Source organism: Semicossyphus pulcher, unplaced genomic scaffold (genome assembly GCF_022749685.1).
Source record: "Semicossyphus pulcher isolate SPU_LCO1_2020_fin unplaced genomic scaffold, fSemPul1.0.p SCAF_8, whole genome shotgun sequence".
Classification (NCBI taxonomy): domain Eukaryota; kingdom Metazoa; phylum Chordata; class Actinopteri; order Labriformes; family Labridae; genus Semicossyphus; species Semicossyphus pulcher.
This window is the reverse complement of record NW_027211759.1, coordinates 5,469,800-5,488,412: the sequence shown is the minus strand read 5'-3', so window position 1 is coordinate 5,488,412 and position 18,613 is coordinate 5,469,800. Positions and strand designations below refer to the sequence as shown.

General features: G+C 43.6%; 1 protein-coding gene across 1 annotated transcript in view; it reads right to left on the bottom strand.

Annotated features, from left to right (window-relative positions):
* The window catches only part of lrrk2 (leucine-rich repeat kinase 2), a 32,950-nt gene that overhangs the window by 1,048 nt on the left and 13,289 nt on the right, over positions 1-18,613 (bottom strand). The window contains exons 16-51 of the mRNA XM_069686972.1: positions 18,108-18,247; positions 16,936-17,064; positions 16,463-16,633; positions 15,949-16,210; positions 15,645-15,833; positions 14,241-14,356; positions 13,992-14,061; positions 13,621-13,817; positions 13,285-13,535; positions 11,928-12,076; positions 11,394-11,487; positions 11,127-11,313; positions 10,870-11,051; positions 10,510-10,733; positions 9,510-9,637; positions 9,018-9,236; positions 8,724-8,925; positions 8,286-8,374; positions 6,857-7,044; positions 6,615-6,769; positions 6,360-6,506; positions 5,994-6,185; positions 5,725-5,871; positions 5,427-5,539; positions 5,134-5,324; positions 4,727-4,887; positions 4,395-4,565; positions 4,099-4,199; positions 3,764-3,976; positions 3,307-3,500; positions 3,149-3,221; positions 2,876-3,066; positions 2,464-2,616; positions 1,207-1,433; positions 916-984; positions 685-825 (exon numbers count right to left, since the gene is read on the bottom strand). Coding sequence (XP_069543073.1) covers positions 701-825; positions 916-984; positions 1,207-1,433; positions 2,464-2,616; positions 2,876-3,066; positions 3,149-3,221; positions 3,307-3,500; positions 3,764-3,976; positions 4,099-4,199; positions 4,395-4,565; positions 4,727-4,887; positions 5,134-5,324; positions 5,427-5,539; positions 5,725-5,871; positions 5,994-6,185; positions 6,360-6,506; positions 6,615-6,769; positions 6,857-7,044; positions 8,286-8,374; positions 8,724-8,925; positions 9,018-9,236; positions 9,510-9,637; positions 10,510-10,733; positions 10,870-11,051; positions 11,127-11,313; positions 11,394-11,487; positions 11,928-12,076; positions 13,285-13,535; positions 13,621-13,817; positions 13,992-14,061; positions 14,241-14,356; positions 15,645-15,833; positions 15,949-16,210; positions 16,463-16,633; positions 16,936-17,064; positions 18,108-18,247 — 5,810 coding nt within the window. The 3' untranslated portion in view covers positions 685-700. The remainder of the gene's footprint in view (positions 1-684; positions 826-915; positions 985-1,206; positions 1,434-2,463; positions 2,617-2,875; positions 3,067-3,148; positions 3,222-3,306; positions 3,501-3,763; positions 3,977-4,098; positions 4,200-4,394; positions 4,566-4,726; positions 4,888-5,133; positions 5,325-5,426; positions 5,540-5,724; positions 5,872-5,993; positions 6,186-6,359; positions 6,507-6,614; positions 6,770-6,856; positions 7,045-8,285; positions 8,375-8,723; positions 8,926-9,017; positions 9,237-9,509; positions 9,638-10,509; positions 10,734-10,869; positions 11,052-11,126; positions 11,314-11,393; positions 11,488-11,927; positions 12,077-13,284; positions 13,536-13,620; positions 13,818-13,991; positions 14,062-14,240; positions 14,357-15,644; positions 15,834-15,948; positions 16,211-16,462; positions 16,634-16,935; positions 17,065-18,107; positions 18,248-18,613) is intronic.

The window sequence follows — 18,613 nt, the reverse complement described above, 5'->3', positions numbered from 1 at the left end:
GAAAACTGTGGATTTCCCCTCTGGGAGTGATAAAGTATATCTTCTTTCTTCTATCTATCTATCTATCTATCTATCTATCTGTCTGTCTGTCTGTCTGTCTGTCTGTCTCACAAACTATTTCATACCTACTTTAGTTTTTAAAACATTGGGAAAGGCTGAAAGAATGAAGGAAATTAACATGGATAAAAAGTGTAAGCATGAAAGGAGCAGACAGTTCTTGTGTAATCCTGGTAGATTCACAGACGCACTTGTGATAGCGAAACATGCAAAACCTCTTTGTCAGGAAGTATACTGTTGCATAATGGGAATTAGCACTCAGGTTGTTTTACTTGCACTACTTTTTTTGCACACTTTGCACATTGCATATTTCCACTTATACATTTTGTGTCTGATGTTTCTGATCTGTTCTCCTGCCGTGGAACAAATTTCCCCTTGTGGGACAATAAAGATAATCTGAAGCTGAATCTAAAGGACCAAATCTCTTAGTAAACCGCTTCTTTTGAAAAGATAACTTTACAGTTTTTTGTCATTACACAACACAAGATTACACAACCTAAGCAGTTTGTGGCACTCTGATATCACTCCTAACACTTCCAAAACTGCTTTGTGTATTTATAGGGCTATTCTGTGCAGCATTATTGAATAAAGGAGAATGAAAGGCACAACTTTAAATCACATACATACATTCAAACGTGTGGGCTCAGTCATGATGCAGCTGCTCTCTCATTTTGGCTGCGATCTGCTCTCTTTTCTCGCAGTGTTTTTTCAGGTCTTTGACCTCCATCGGCAGGGTGCTGTTCCACACCATCAGCACCGACTCCTCATCTGAAATCACAGATAAAGTTGCACGTCAAGACCAGTGTGGAGAAACTAGAACAGCCAGATGTGGGACAAATAATAAACCATCAGACTCACCAAACTGATTCTTGTCTTGTGGGAGTCTTCTGCCCAAAACCAGCACCACATTCTTCCAGTTTAGTGTTTCTGTTCATGAGGAAAAACATCTGTAATACCTGCCTATACTGATCCCTTCCTGTTTGTTTAGATACAGCAATTTAAATAGAAAATAATGTCAACTAACTAAAAACAAGGCGGAGGGATGATATATTATTGCGGGGTTGATTTACACATTTCTATAAAACATAAAATAAAACAAAAATAAATAAATGCATGAATCTAAATGATAGCTTAAAGCTTAACACCCACCTATGAGTGCAGAGGCGATGCAGCGGATGGAGTCGCCGCGGGGGCCGATGACCTGCAGCGCCTGGTGTTTGGACAGCTCAAGCAGAATCAGATGGCCCCCTCTAGTGCCGACCCAGAGTGTTGCAGCACTCTGCACCAGCAGGGCCTTCACTCTGGCCCAGGAGGGAGACGCCTCACTGGGCAGCTCCGCCTCGCTGCCTTGCCTGCCCCTGCAGCCTGAGTCTTGTCTGCAGGAAGAGAAATGAGTAACACACAGCTGCAGACACATGAAAAACACCTGAGTCACATTCTGCAAGGCTGTTAGACTGTGATTACAGACAGTGTGCTACATTTGAAAAGAGTACACGCAAATAGTTTTAAGGATTTTTAAGATCCTCAGATAGAAAGGTCACACATTTCTATCTCTATTAAGCCACAGCGGCTATTCCTACAATTATAACTACGAGGAAATCAACTGTATCTGAAAAGCAACGCCACTTCCTGTGTGTTTAGACTTAGGGGAGAATTCACTGAAGGATTGAGCAGCTTTTGCGCCCGCTAAACCTGTGCAAATGACACAAAAAGACTGACATCTCATTCTCAAGGCACACGCAGAGGATTGAATGCACCTCAAACTGTGCTGCAGAGCAAGCACAGCACTCTGTGCTTCAGTGCGGGTATTTAAATGAGTCATTATGAAAATGTTTGGGGCAAATTTGGCCCCTTCTATGCAAATGAGCCTCGTGGCAAAAAGCACCTAATTGACAAACACCATACAGTTAGAGTGAAAATATTGTCTGCAGAGAGCTGGTGGTAACTGTGTCACACTGAGTTTCTGGGAGTGCAGCACAGTGCAGCAGAAAGTGGAGCTGCAGACAGCTTCTCGCTACATTCAGACACAAAAGCAGAGCAAACTGCACGGATGTGTGAAACTTTATGGGCGTGTTTGTTTGCGTTTGAATAACAGCAGTGCAGTTTGCTTTGTGAATCGGACCTTGAGACGGAGCAGATAGCGGGGGAAAATGATACGCAATTTATGGAGCTATCGGTTTGTGAATCCCCTCCTAAATGTTTTGGCGTTCTTATTCTAAAAGCAACAAAAAAAATTTAAGTACAGCAACATGAAAGATATTCGTCACTGCAACAGTCTTAACTGTGGAATAAGGCTTTTGTTTGAAAACAGGTAATCAGCAGCAGTACACAGATCACAGCCACTGGGCCATGATTCAATGTACATAACTAATATTTGTGTGTGTGTGTGTGTGTGTGTGTGTGTACCTGATGATTTGAGCACAGTCGATGCAGTCCACCATCCTCTCGCTCCTCTTGTCCCAAACCTCGACAGTTGGGCTCCCAGCTTTGCTCAGGTAAGCGTATTTATCCACAACCATTCGAGACACACACGCTTCTCCAGCCAATGACCGCTGCTGCCTGAAGGAGGGCAACGCACACACAAGCAGATACAAAACTGTACAGTTATACAAAAGAGAAAACATGCACGTTTTTTTGTTGGGTTTTCCTCTTCAAACAGGAGACTTTGATTTAGTGCAAATACCTTTTGTGCTCATCCTTCAGTCTCAACCAGCTCAACACAGGGAAAAAGTTTGAGCTGATTAAGACCGAAATTCTCCTTTTCCTAAACATCACCGTCTAAACTTTCAACTACTTTTCCGTCATAACATGGACTCACTGGAAGATGAGGTTCGGGCGTGTATCGATGGCCTTGCAGACGTCGTAGTCGGCAGTGAAGGAGAGGATCTTGGTGCCGCAGCCGGCCCACACGCACCTGCTGTCCAGTGAATGCACCGACTGGCCCAGACACATGACGGGCGTGTTGACGTTTCCCACAGTGAGGGTTTTAACCGGCTGACCGTTCTCCTGCTGGAAAGAGAAGAAGAGGGATTTTAGTTTTAGTATAAATCTTTTTAAAATCTAAAACACAGATCCTATATTTGATATTTACCTTGAGCACAGAGTCCTCATAAACAGTGAGGATTCCATCAGCTGTCCCAACCAACAAGTAATTCTTTCTTTGGCTGAAAGAACGTTTACAAGAAATCTTACTGACAGATGTTTCTTTTACAATGAACTTCCGAGTTTTTGTTTTTAGCAGACACTTACTTGCGACGAGGGTGCACGTGGAAGTACAGTGAGGTCACAGCGTCTGTGACACTTTGCAGGCGGTGCCAAGTCGACGTGTCCTGAGTGCTGATGACCACTAAGGAGCCAGACTGGGTGCCTGCCACCAGCCAATCGAAGGCCTCGTTTGGGATTTGGACGGTCACAAGACACAAGACAGGACTGCTGTCGATCTCCTGTAGGCGTGAGAGAGCCAGCTTGTAAACATGACGCACAAGATGAGGCACTCAAAAACATCAACACTTGGTGAGAAAAAAAATAAAGAAGGTTATTTTTTGATTATAAATAAATAGAACTGACACGTGTTATTACTTCTTTAAGGTTAAAAGCCCATTACAAGCTAATCCAGTATCTCTGTGGGAGCTGGTTCGCATTACAACATGAAACTTTGACGAACCTGGAGTGATGGTTTAAATATCAAAACAAGAAAATATGGTACCTGCGTGGTGACTGTGTTGGTGTCCAGGTCCACGTCTGTGATGGAGCCGAGTCTCCGGGTGCTGCTGCCTCCACCCAGCCAGGCTCTGTGGCTGTTTGAGGGGCCGTCGCTGCAGCCAGAGCTCACTGTGAAGCACTCAGCGTTAAACGCCTGGGGAACCACCAGCTCCCTCATCAGGCACAACATCGCCCCTGAATTCAGCCTATCAAACACCTGCACACATGACAGAGGACACACACTGTGTGTTAAATGGATGTTACACTTCAAGCCTCTATGTGTTTTGCTGCATTGCTGTCTGTTTGTCCATCAAAGTTACACAGTTTTCAGTCCCTCACCTGAGCAGAGGTGGGCCGAGTCTGAGGGCTTTCCCTCAAACAGTCCTTCATCAGGGCCTGGAAGCCCGGCCAAGGTGAGCAACCGTAGTGTTTCACTGGATCTGTGACAGACAGACGGACAGAACATGTCAGGGAATATTCTCTCACTTAACCTTAAACATTTTCTGTGAACTCATGTGTAATTAAAGTTGACCTGCTCTCTATGTGAAGTGTAATGACATAACTTCTGTGTGTTTTGGCGATGCATAAAAACAAATATTGACTGATTTGAGTGATTGACTTTTGCAAAGAACTACCTGGCAGTTTTCCCTGCACGGCAACCTCGTCAAACTCGCTGGGGAACTTCATGCCATCAGAGATGCGCTCACCGCAGGTCAGGAGGTCGTAGAGCAGCAGGCCGAATGAGAACACATCAGCCTGCTGGTTATAGATCACATTACCCCGGGCGACCTCAGGTGCTCGGAAACCTGCCAGACAGACAGACGTACATGAATCAATTATTAACAGCTATACGTACAAACCTGGAAATTATGCATTTTAACTACAGTTAATTGATTTATATAACTGTAAAGAACCAAAAATAATAAGCTCTTAAATTATATTCAGGTGTTTAAGATTGAGGAGTGACCTGGTGTGCCCTCTGAGCTCCTCACTCCCATGCTGCAGCAGTACTGAGCGATGCCGTAGTCCGTGATCTTGGCGATGACCTCAGAGTCGGTCTTCAGGTTGAACAGAAGGACGTTGTGGGGCTTGAGATCCCGATAGATGATCATGACTGAGTGGAGGTACCTGGTCGCACAGATTACACAGCGGTGGCAAGCTTAGTCTTGTCATATTTTCACACCATTGTTTCAAAATCTGACCTGATTTTGAAGATGTGTTTGGTGTTAAACGTAACCAAAAAGTCAGAATCCTAACGCGTTTTTTTATGTAAGACTTCTATCACATTTTCCAAAACTTGTGTGCAATCCCCAAAAATAAAGTATATATAAAAAAAGCACAAGGAATGTAACACTATCACGCCCATCTCTCTACCTGAGTCCGTCGGCCACCTGCAGGGCGATTCTGTGCTGGAGCTTCCTGTTGAGGCTCCCATTCTCATGTTCAAACAGGGAGTCCAGGGAGCCTCGCAGAGCCAGCTCCATCACCAGCACCTGGGGAGCTGAGCCGGCTGCCAGCAGACCGACTAGGCTGGGGTGACGGAGGCGACCCAACACCACCAACTCCTGGAGAGAAAGAAGTTAGCGAGAGAAGAAGAGCCAGCTTGTTTCTGTATGAAGCAGAGGCTGTCTTGAGCAGTGAATGCAGTGTTTCATTGTCAGTGGTACCTGTCTGAGGAGTCTGTAGATGTAGAGCTCAGATGCATGCTTGTTGAATATTTTCACAGCAACTTCTTCATTTTTGTAGAAACCTCGATAGACGGTCCCAAAGCCGCCGTCCCCTACAAACAAAATATATGTTCACGTGCTTCCTTAAAATATGTTCCATCATGGAAACGAGGTATGTTTTTGATCAAGACGAGCGTACAGCCACAATTTAAAAGGCATGAAGAGGAGAGGAAACATTTTAGATACTTGTCCTTTAACTTTTAATTGAAACGTTTAGGTTTTAGAAATTATTACTTACCCAGTCGGTTCTCCTTCGACTTGTCCACGAGCAGCTCTTCACTGTCCAGAATTGTTCCTGCAGGCTGGTCAATCAGCACCAAATCAGGAGCGATCTGAGAGATAGGAAATGTGTAGCGGGGGTCCTCTGGGTTCACCAGGAGAAAATCTGCAATGATAAATTATAGACAAAACAGATGATAGATGATTAAACCATGGTTGTGGATTATTTGAAGAAAGTTTAAGACACAATTGAACTGAAAAAAACCCCTGATGTTTGACTGAACGTACCGTTGTCAAAATGTGTAAAAAGGTCCTCAAGCAGAATCTTGCTCTGCTCCTGCCCGTCCTCGAAGCTGTAAAGAGCCCACTTCTTCAGCAGAGCCTCACCGCTGCCGTGCATGTCCGTGTTCAGCAGGCCGGGAAACCACTCCTCCAGCAGGGAGTCGATGTGATCCACCACCTGACCCAGCAGCACACGGCCTGAAGGAAGAGAGAGGTAATTTACATGGAGGATATTAATACAGTCAAATCTGTGCAAGTGAAAATCTAGTTTTACTTTTCCTATACTACATTCCTTTCCTTGTCCTTTCCTTGTATGGTCATGTAATAATTAAATGGTACCCACTGTAAACATAGTGTTTTAAAAAGGCCAACCTTTTCGTGAAGAGGGAACAGTTATCCTGACGAAGCTGGAGGGGTTCTCCTCCACTGACGCTGCCTCCACCAGACAGTAGGCCTCTGGGGACCAGCTCAGGTACACGCCCCTCCTCCAGTAGATCCTGTTGGGTCGTTGCACTTTCTCTGGATTACACACAGCACGACAATTCATGTTACAAATCACTGGTTTGTTTCTTTGAAATAATATATGCAGAGTTTGCTGATGAAACAGTCACTGTACTTTAAATGTACCTCTTCCGCAGAGCAAGTAAGAAGAAAACTCCAGCAGGCGGCTGATCTGGCGAGACCAGTAATCCATGGGGAAGTACGGCATTTCATACAGACGCACGATAACCTCTGAGTTCTCACAGTGAGGCAAATCTATCATCGGCCTGTGTTTGGACAAACTGTAGAGGAAGAGAGAAGTTGTTTCTATTTTTGTGTTCTATGTTTTCTCTCTACAGAAGAGAGACATCTGCAAACCGCAAACATACCTGCTGGGCACAAGCAGCTGGTCTTCGCCGAAGGGTAGAGCGATCTGAAACTTCTCGAGCAGTTTGAAGAACTGCGTCAGGTGGCTCTTGGGGAAACATTTGGTCTCGAACAGAAACCTTTCCACCACTGAGCGCTGGACGACTCCTTTAGGATGCTCCCAGAGGCCACAGCTCTTTAATGTCAGTTTCTAAACAGAGAACAGACGACATCATCAGCGCAAGATCTGACTATTTCTGCACCTGCATAGTGAGTGTAAAGAGAGGGCTTTAATGAGGCAGTATTTTAGAAGGTTATCAATGTTTAAAGACATGTCTGACTGAATCCCTGCACAGAGTTTTAGCTGTTCAACTGAGTCGAATTAATGTGATTTCTCTTGTTAGGTTTTTAGTGATATGACTCACATATAAAGCAACAGCTGAGTGTACATGTGAGCTTGTACCAAAGACTGTATAAAAAGATGCACGACATGACAGCTCCCTAAAAGTGAAGCCAAACCCTCTCTATCGCCCCCTGCTGACTGGCTGCAGTATAGGTCATAAAGCCCGCCTCCTCCATGTTAACAGATGGGACATGAGTCAAACTATAAAATCAAAATACACGCCAAATAAATTTTTCTCAAACATGGTTTCTGTCATTATGGTTAGTTCTTATCATGCTGATTTATGTCCAAGTGTTCATTTTTCTGACAAGTTTACTTTTAATTAGTTATTTGATGCTGTCAAAAGGGTGATTGACAGCTCTCTTAACAAATACGGCTCCTGCAGCCGATCTGTTCCCGAGTAGCAGAGTAGAGGAGTAACGGCGAGAGGAGATGTCACTAAAACAATCACTACGGTCATTGAAGTTTCCACATCTGCGATCGTCACAAACACAAAGAAGCTGTCCTGCGGTTAAATACATCAACGTGCGGGATCTTTGCTATTTCTTCGGTAAGTTAAGTGTGTGTTTTGGTTAGCGGAAGTGGCTACGGCGGCTGCACATGCCACTTCACCATTGCAAAATGGCAGCATCCGTCACGGGGGGTATTTTGGCTTCAGCATGGAGATACATTGTCCATCTATTGTCATTGGCTTGTACAGTATGGAGGATATGCAGTAGAATCACAACAATCTCTTCACAGTGTAGACATTAGAAAAAGGTTCTTTTGGCCACTTAAGTAAAAATAAAATAGATTTAAAATGTAAAATGAATCTGATTTTCAGTTTTCCAGACGAAGATGTCTTAATCTGTCCAGTGTGCCAGTCAACAGACTCAGAGACCAAGTTTAGCCTTCTTGCATTTCATTTGCAGAGCTGTGGCGCCAAAAACCAATCAGATTGTGTTGTGCGTCAATTGTGTTGGAATATATCCCATGATATATCTGGACAGTTGTTTGCCTTCTAACCACTAATCACCAGTGATGGTCTGTGTGTGTTGAGATGAGGCTACCTGGGAGATGATGTTGCACAGCCACTGCGGGTCGATGAAGTAGAGGTCTTGGAGCTGAAGTGCAGGATCGTCAAAGTGCAGTAAAACTCCTGCAGACAGAGGAGGGGAAAAACATTCATGGTCAGATAGTGTTCATCCCTTAGAAAACATTCAAAACATAAGAACAGTTTCTGTGTGTTTAGAACAGCTACATCTTCATATGGATTACAACCTCACCTCCTACCAGTATCTGAATTGTAGCCAGTGTTAGCCAAAAGGCTCATTTTCAACTGCAGTCCAAATTCATACAATCTCAGAGTCCTAATGTTCTGTGCCTGCTACATGTACCACTGCATAATTAAATAAAGTGGGGACCCTGACACTATATTTAATTAATGGTACATCAAAGTCCTCAGGTTTGCTCCAAAGCATTGTTAAGCATCCTGTAAAACGACTGACCGGCTTCGCTGAGGAAGTGGACAGCGTGCGGCAGCTCTGCTTCCTCCAGCTGCAGCTGACTCTCCTGGATGAGCTGCAGCAGCTCCTGGTGCCTGAGAACAGGAAACTCTGGGGGAACCCTGGCTCTCTCCTGCAGAACCCGCCGCTCCAGCTCCACATAGCTGTCTGGAACCAGCTGACCCATGACAGGCTGGCCCTGGATCTGTGAAAGGGAGAGGAGAAGAGACGAGAAGGTGAGGACAGAGGGGAGGAGAGCTGATAAAAGGTCATGTTTAATCTGCGGTTTATGTCTACCTTGAAGCTCGTGACTTCCCTGATGATGGTCTTGCGCAGCTTGGTCAGGGAGTCTGAGTCCTCGCAGACGGAGACCATGTGGTAGTCCCTGATGGCGGGGAAGCCCTGGTGGCTCAGCAGCTCCTCTTTGATCTTGGTGAGGCAGGCCTGCAGCTGCAGATCGTCGCTCACATCTGTGTGGGTTCCCACCAGGATGACCGGGGACTGAGGAGCTACAGCCTGAAGTAAGCGCAAGGATTATTTAAGAGATGGGAAAAAATATCCACATGATGTTTTTTAAATCATTTTTGTCATTAAAACTAAAATTAAAATATTTTTCTTAAACGGTGGATACTTTTTAGAGTGCTCAATATTTAAACTAACACATACTATGGGACAGATAACCTATACCTTTACACACATGAATGTAGAGACATGGAACGAACACTTCTACCTACTGTGATCTCAACAGTTACTCATCACAACTAAGTGGTTCTTTTGTCAATGACTCACTTTGATGTTGAAGAGCCAGGGTTTGAGTGCGTCCACCTGACTGGCTCCTTTGCTGAGGTTGTAAACCACCAGGTAGAGCGCTCTGGAAGTCAGGAAGTGAGGGTGAGAGCCACTGAACTCTTCTCCACCTGTTGGGTAGAGAAAGAAGAAGCAGGGAGAGAAAAAAAATCACTCCAGCTGAATAGGATACCTCTAACACGTGTGATATATTTCAATCAGTTTCTCACAACATGCATGACTTAGAGGAGCAATTCGCCCCTAGAAAAAGCCACTGTCAGTCAAAGCTGGTGTTCTAGTAATCGATAGAAGCAATAATATTTTAAATTGGCGCCATAGCTGTGGAGAAAGTTGTACAAACAGCTTGTGGTTTCTACATTCCTACAACACCCAGCGTGCATTGTGCCCTTCCCTCTGAAAGGAACGGCCCAGCAAGAGACACTGGAATGGAATACTACCGTTTTCCAGATCTTCAGTGACGATTTTGAACGAGACATGACATCGGAGGCGGGCGTCCTAGATTGAGGAAGTGTAGTTTAGCGAGCTCCCTGGCCTCCGCCAGATGACGGGTTTTACATGGTCTGGTGGAGGTTTTCCAGTCCTCATTGGAGAAGCGGATAGCGTCTTCCAAAGGCACAGAACCAAATTGCATTTTTTCCACCATAATGGCATTAGCTCCCCATAATAGCATGATAGGACTGAGGTTAAAAATCGGCGAACTGGCCCTTTAAGACAAAGGAAATGCGTAACTACTATCTAATTCTTCCTAAGCATTACTAGCTTTAGTGAAGGACTTTTGAGCTATGGATTCAATCATTTTATTTTAAGGTCAGTGCTCTGAAATTCAACATTATCATCTGGTTGGTTGAAGATGAAGGCCAACATTTCCACATTGAAATGTAAATGAATCTTACAGCAGCTCACAGGATGATGTAATGTATCTGTAACACACAGAGCCTGACCGTCTTTTAAATCAACCCACTCTAATTCAGTATATGCCAACCTGAGAAGTCCCACACGTTCAGCACCATTTTCTTCTTGTCCCGTTCCCTGATGGTCCAGTCCCTGACATCAATGCCAACAGCAGTCAGCTTCGAGTTCACCTGGGAGCGCTTCAGCTTCATCAGCTGCTGAATCAGGGTGGTTTTCCCACTGCCCACGTTCCCCACCACGATGAGCTTCATCCTGTAGTACGGCACTGCTTTCTTTAGGCGCTGCTGCAGGAACCTGGGAGAAGGAGGGAGGAAAAATGTGGCTCATTAATTTTGAGATTTATTTCATTTTCTCCATCTATGAATTCAAGAAAAGTGTTGAAAGTGCATTTTTATATTAATGTCTTTGCAAAAAAAACCCTGACCCTGACCTGACAATGTCTTTGGTCTTGTTGCCGATGAGTTTGAGGTCCAGCTGGAGTCGAAGGCCCTCAAGCGGCAGGTCCCACAGTCGGCTCAGTTTCCCCATCTCATCGGGGAAGGAGCGCAGGTTAGTGTTACGACTCACATCCAGGGAGGTCAGGCCTTCCAGCAGGCCGATCTGTGGAGGGATCTAATAGAGACCATAGAACCATCAGAGGACTCATGATGGCTAAAAAAACATATTTGGATGGTAATTATTCTTTACCTCAGTGAGCTTGTTGTCACTCAGGTGGAGTTTCTCCAGTCTGATCCATTTGTGGATCGGTCCGCTCAGATCCAGAGCGGTGATGCAGTTCTGACTGAACATCAGCTCTCTGAGGTTGCAGGACTCCCAGGAGCCCGGACCAGGCAGAGCAGCAATGTTGTTCGTTCTCATGTCCAACGACCGCAAGCTGGACGAACAAAAGTAATTATATAATTGCACCATAAGAAGAAAGCATGAAGCAAAAAAAAAAACATCTCTCACACTTACTTTGGGAGATTGAGTACAGCTTCAGGAATGTGAGTGAAGCTGTTGTTTGCTAGTTTCAGCGTCGTGATCTTGGAGGAGAGATTTGATAGAGAGCCTGCAGAGGACAGTTAAGATCTTTACACACAAAATATTAACATACAAATAGAGCAACTGTTTATTGCAAGACGTACATTAACATTTAAGAGAAAACAATACTTTAAACAGTCTTTATGGGTCAATTTTTTAAATTAATAAGCCGACCTTTAAAGCCAGTCTATGATATTTCTGATGGTTAATTTTGATATGAGCTGAATGCATGATGTCAAAGTTCAAATATCACCTGGACTGACCTGATGGGGTGTTTTCTAAATTGAAACTGCCTTCCTACAGCTATGCCTCTAATGTGACTTTGTTACTTTGATATCTCAAACATTTTGTATGCCGTTGATAATTAAAAGTGGTGACTTTGCATTAACTTTATTGTCCACATAATCTTGTTTGGTTTCGCAGGGTGCTTACATGTATTCCAGAGAGCAGGCAGATTACAGTACTCACACATTTTGTTCATGGAGACGTTGAAAGTTTCCAGTTTGGGGCAGCCACTCAGGAAGTCTGCAGAAATACTCTCCACGCTGTTCTTGCTCACATCCAGCAGCTTGATCTCCGGCAGACACGGAGGCGTACACAGCTCAGTTATACTGTTTCTGAAAAGAGACAGAAGACAGTCAATAACATGTATGATAAAGCCTGATGCAGTCATAAATTATCAGGGGATGTTTTTCTTGAGAAACTTGATTTGACATGGAAAAAGAGACAATTTGTTCTTGGTTATTCAGCACATTAAAGTGACGACTGTGTGCAGGTATGTTTTCAGTTCTGTTTGTTAGCAGAATATCTCAGCCCACTTTTAGCCACTATGGCCACAGCCTAAGAATTGACCTGCCAGGGGATCTCAGGGAAACACCTTTTTTCCGTGGTATTATCAAGTGTGTGTGTATTTAGACTTGTACTTTTACTGTTATCTCATATGTCTCACATTATTAATTAATTAATGTGTATTAGAATGTTCTTAAGACCCCCCAAACATAAGGAGCCAATCCCGTTAATGGAGGGGGTGACGCTATGCATATCATTATGTGCAACCTATGGCAACCACTTTGGTGATGCTCGAGCCAGCTGTAACCGTCATCGTAATTTTTGCAAACTCACTACTGACTAGTAACGTTACTACTACTTATTAGTACATTTCAACAAGTTGCTGCTAAACAATGGCAGAGACGTGTTTTGTTTTCATGATGGAGCAGGCAGTTGGAAATGTGCATAGTGGGCGGGGCCTATGCAGATTAGGGAATTTTTAATGAGGGAGAAGGAGGAGATGCCTTGAGTAGATTTTTAAAACGTAATTAAACGTATTTTGCTGAAAAAACACATCAGACACAATTTATTATTTCAAGCAGAGCATTTTATATGTCATAAAACATGACTGGAGCTGCTCTTTAATGTTCAGCACTTGAGTTTCATTTATGTATGACTTGCAGTTTTTAAATAAAGTTTGATTTGATTTATTGATTTAAAAAAAACAAACTCATGAGCCGAGATGTGATAGAAAGTTAGGAGCTTTCTTGGCCCACTTGGGAAAAAACCCCATAACAACTGGAGTCGTGACAGACTTTCTGCTACGCAATAACTTGTTAAAGACAACTTCCACAATTGCATAATTTCCCACATTTCCTTCTTTCTGAAAAGCAAAAGTCTGGGGAAATATTATGAGGTTTTGTTGTTTTCAAAATGACAAGAAAGAAACTAACTCATTAAAGAATGAAAATTACCTAAAGGGAAGAAAGAAAGAAAAAGAAACGCTCGACTTGTTGAAGCCACACTTTCCGTCCTCATTTACAAACCAGCAGCTTACCCCTCCATAAGCAGCTCCTCCAGTTGGTCCATGGCGCGACCCAGCTCGTGAGGGAATGTGGTGATTTTGTTGAAAGACAGATTGAGCTGCCGCAGTGATGGGCAGGTGACGGCAGGGTCAAAGGTCAGTACGGGGCCCACACAGTTACGAGAGACGTTCAGCGTGCTCAGCGAGAGCAGGCACAGCAGCTCCACCGGCAGCGACTGGAGCTGGTTGCCCTGAAGGTCCAGGCGAGTCAGACTCTTCAAATTCTGCCACATTAAAAATAAATAAATAAAACAGCTTTCCTTTTAACGTTTGTTATCTTGGTGATTCAGCACAGATCTGATGAATTACCTGGCAAAGAGCTGAAGGAAACTCTATCAGACTGTTGTGGCTCAGATCCAGGCGGAAGAGATGCTCCAGCTGCTGCTGCACGAAGCCGTCATCCATCAGACAGGACAGAGAGTCCAGCTCGTTACCGGACAAGTCCAGCAGGCGGATCCTCTCCTTCTCTTTGGGCAGAGCGGCAGAGTTCTCCCCAGATACAAGCACTGAGGAGCCACATTAGGTTAGATTATTCATATGGAAACACCGTCATAAGTCAAGACGTCCACATTAAACAACTAGAGGAAGACCTTTTGGAACTTATGTTGAATAACACACAATAACAAGACATCATTGCTCTAAAAAAGGCTTTAAAAACAAAGAAAAGTTACTATATTTGCCTTTTTGGCCTGAGCCAATCCTTCCATTTCTCCGGTGTAGAGGCTCGCTGTCATTCTCAATTAGACCACTCTGGACAGGGAGGAAACAGACAGCAGAGAGAAAAACCCACAGTGAGGATAAAGAGGACATTTCGTTTGGATTTACTGCTCTATAGTTAAGAAAAGGACACCAAAGGACAGATAATCTTTCAATTTTAAATACCCACATCACCCAAACATAAACTTCAGTGTTAATGACGATGTGTTTACCTCTGCACTGGCATGTCTGCGACGCCCGTGTTTCCTTTTGCCAGACCCTCCCCTCAACTCTTCAGTTGAATTATTATGCGGCTTTGGAGACAGAACCCCTGACAGCGAATCACTTCCTACAAAAGGAAAGACAGACAGATGCATGCATGTGAGGAGGAATATATTTAGAGACGATAAAAAGAATGCTTTGCAGTCTCTGTAGATGTTAATATTTGTATCATGTGAGTCACTATGCAAGAATATAATGAACTTAAAGTAATAATCTCAAAGATTTTTATTTAAATAAATGTCTGTTAAGTCACTATCTATTGCCGAATGAGGTAACACAATGTTGACTGAGCCTCTGGCCCACTGATGAAAGCCTTTGCATTTGCAGTATATCATATTATTATGGTCTGGGTGTCTGTGACGACTCTCGCAGAAAAAAACAGTAGTGATGCGCTTTCCATCATCCAGCAGTGGTTGGTCTGCCAGAGAGGGTAGGCGGAGCTAAACGGCTGCTTTTCCGGTCTCTGTTGCGAGTAAACAGTAATCTACTATGGCTGAACAAACAAAGAAAAGATGGATGACTACAGATACAACTTCAACAATAAGCGAAAATCCACAGAAAAAGAAACAAACTCGACGCTCAGATGAAGCAAACAGTCTAAAAAGGAAAGCGACCGTCAGCCAGGAAAATAAAGAGTTACAACCGGAGCCGACCGTGGACGTCACACATGCAGCACTGTCTGGATATCTGGGAAGTGTGCTCCTGTAATTACCGTTTATCGACATTAGGTGCCGCCAAAGAGAACGAAACTAAGATCTTCGAGATTATAACTTTAATGTGTTACTTTATTGTTATTTACAATGGAAAACCATGCACTAAAATGTGTAGTTTTAAAGCTACTTAGTGACTGTAAGATGATGAACGTTTAATTTTCTTTTGTAGAAGATGTTCGCACAGTAAATGAACAAATTAGTACAGCAATGAAGAACAGACAGAGACTAATCACCAATTAAAAACATCCATAACTAATCAATGTTTCTTCTTTGATGTACAGCAGATTCTAAAGAGTTAAGCTGGATGACGTAAGGTTAATCACTGAAGGGGAAAACACAGGATGTTACGTCCAGTTGGATTTCTGAGAAGACAACGTTACAGTGAAGAGATGTTACTGCTTCAGCTGAAGCACAATAAACTACAGTGTAAAAGATTATATCTGCTCAGCTCAGTCGGTAGTAAAACCACACTGTTTGTCTGAACAACACGGCTGCCATTCAGGGAGATAAATCTGATTAAGTGCCTTTACGTCTGAAAACATGGCGCCTGTGTTAGCAGCCCACAGCGGATCGTAACTCATGAAGGTTAAGCGGTTACTTTTTAACTGTGAGTCTATGAAACAGTGTGGGATGAAACTTTACCGTCACTCTCCATGTCGTCGTTGATAAACAGGCTGTCCTCCATGGACAAAAAGCTGAAGTTGGAGTCATCGCTCTCTTCAGATATGTAGCCGGAGGTCAGACAGGGATCGGCCAGAGATCTGAGAGGACCACTGCTACTCTTGGACTTCTGCAAAGACTGAATGTACCTTGCCAAACTCATACCTTTACCTTAAAGACAGAAGACAGAATTATAAATAACCTGTGATCTAATCGGTCTGGAAAATATCTGTACAATATACGATATTTAAAATACGCTAGATAAGACAGAGAAAAGTATCCTCACTGTTGTAACGGAGACTCAATGCTCGGCCTCTTTCGGCCAGCAGGGGGCTGAGCCAGGCAGCATCCAGGCGGCCCAGCCTGAAGCCCCCGAGGCAGAGGGCGCTGTTGTTGAGGTCCAGACCAAGACGGCCCAGCAGCTGGATGACCGTGGGTCCGTCGCCGCGCTTCACACTCACAGCCAGAGCCCTGCGGAGGTACTGCTCATGGGCGCCTCGGCTGAGCAGCAGCTCCACCAGCTCCAGAGGTCCGCCTCTCTCACACACCTGAAAAAGACAGCACACAGGCCATGACTCGGATTGAACTGATGATTATTAGGAATGTTGGTTAATGAATTTGCTTTTGATACAGTTTGAAATGAGTGCAGACAATACATCTGCCAAGTCTCACTGGAAGACTTAAACTAAAATTCTGTAACAGTACTTTGTGAAATCATCCACTTCTCTAACGCTAACTCCCTAACTAACTTAAAATTACCTTATTAACATTTGAACTGTGGGTTTCTTGTGACCTCTGACCTGGTAAATGAGAGACTCCGTTTTGGTCTTCCTGTTGACGTCAGCGCCCAACTCGATCAGACACTCAGCCAACGTTGTGTCTCCGTCCTCGCAGGCTTTTTCCAGCATGCTGTAGTGCAGCTCCGAGTCGCACCACATCCTAGACAGAGCCAGGCACACAGACCTACGCAGCTGACGGGGGACAGAGGGGGACGACAGGAAGCAGCATTTTAACAAATCTATTTAATGACATTATGGTGGAGGTCCCCGGTATTTCCAGCAAGGCTTTTTCCAGGAACTTTACAAGGAGTAAACGAGGGTCCTACAACGAACAACAATCAAGCATGTTAGGTATGTCCTGCTCTGTTCTTTGTACCGTATGTTCTTGTGTGCATATAGTGGTCCTGTGTTTGACTGCCAGCTCATAGACAGGATGTATGATCAAACCTGAAAATTAAAAGTTTATTTAAAAGAAAGTTGTCCGTCTAACTCACTGGGTTGTTGCTCTGGTCTGGAGTTTCCTCTCTGAGTTGTTGGAAGATCAGCCTGTCTAAGTCTTCTCTCTGCAGTTCAGCAGCTGCTCCTGAGCAGGCGTCGAGCATCCTCAGAGCCACCTGAAAACCCTGCAGGACACATGACGAAGACTTCACAATCTGTAATCCACAGCATAAAACTCACTTAATCCTTAAACCCTTGATTCGGGAGCAAAATACTGCTGGAAGTCTACACTGCTATGCATTGAGCTCTGTATCCAGACTACTAGCAATAAATACATCAACATATAATATCAAAAGACAGCTGCAAGTGGAACTATAGCTGTATGTTTGAAAAATGGGAGCCTATGGTAATGGTAATATGTATACTGAGGGTAATTGTGAGAATCAGTGTAAAATTGTTAATAAGTACTTAAAGTGGTAATCTCAGAGATCTCAGTTTTGTTGTCTTTGGCGGCAGCTATGGTGATAAACGGTAATTGCAGGAGCACACAGATGTCCAGACAGCTTTTGATTTTCCTCTCTGACGGTCGCTTTCCTTTTTAGACTGTTTGTCTTCATCTGAGCATTGATTTTCACTTATTGTTGAAGTTGTATCTGTAGTCATCCATCTTTTCTTTGTTTGTTCAGCCATAGTAGATTACTGTTTACTCGCAACACTTGCAGAGAGCGGAAAAGCAGCCGCTTAGCTCCGCCTACCCTCTCTGGCAGACCAACCACTGCTGGCTGATGAAATACGGGTCACTAACTGGGTGCCACTTGTGATTTTTTCGCGAAAGTCACCACAGACACCCAGTCTGTAATACTGCAAATGCAAAGGCTTTCATCAGCGGGCCATAGCTCAATCACCATTGTGTTACCTCATTCGGTGATAGATAGTGACTTAACAGACATTTATTTACATGAAAATCTTCAAGATTATTAATTTAATCTAAGATCAAGACCGCATAAGGTGTCAACTGGCTACTGCTTCAAATAACTATCAAATATAAAATAGAATAAAATAAAGTTTAAGAGGCGAGTTGTGATGTCAGAGTGTCTTACACAGCTTTCTAGACAATGAAATTTAAAGTATCATGAGCATGAAAAAATTGCAAAAATACCTGTCAAAAAAATGTGATTCAAAACTGTATCTATGCGCCTATTTTAGCTCATTCAATCTCTCAGCTCACCTTTAGGAGCATCTCAGAGTCTTCTCTGTACTCGATGAGTGAAGCGACCACAACGGAGGCCAGGACAGGGACGATCATCCTCGACAGCTTCTTCTTTGATACGAGGTAGTTGAGAAGGGAAAGACCCCAGTAGTGTATCTCTGGAGGAAGGTGGCAAGGCATAATAAGTCGTTTTTATAATTAATATAATAACATTTAAATGGTATGATGAGGGAATGTTTCAACCATGCAACCCCTTTATATTCAAGTTTGTGTACAGTTTAAAATAATAGTTTCTATTTCTTCTGGAGCTCTTCCTGGATCTAATTATTATACACTTCGGCTATAAGTATAACCAACTCTTATTTTATCCACTTAAGACCTGGAACAATCACTAATGACAGCGATATTATTATTATGTCATTTTAATTATTTATTAGCCACAGGTCCTCAAATGATCATTGTACAGGCTGCACTTTGAGTTCTGGTTGTAAATTCAGTTGAAGTTCCACATTAGCTGATTTTTT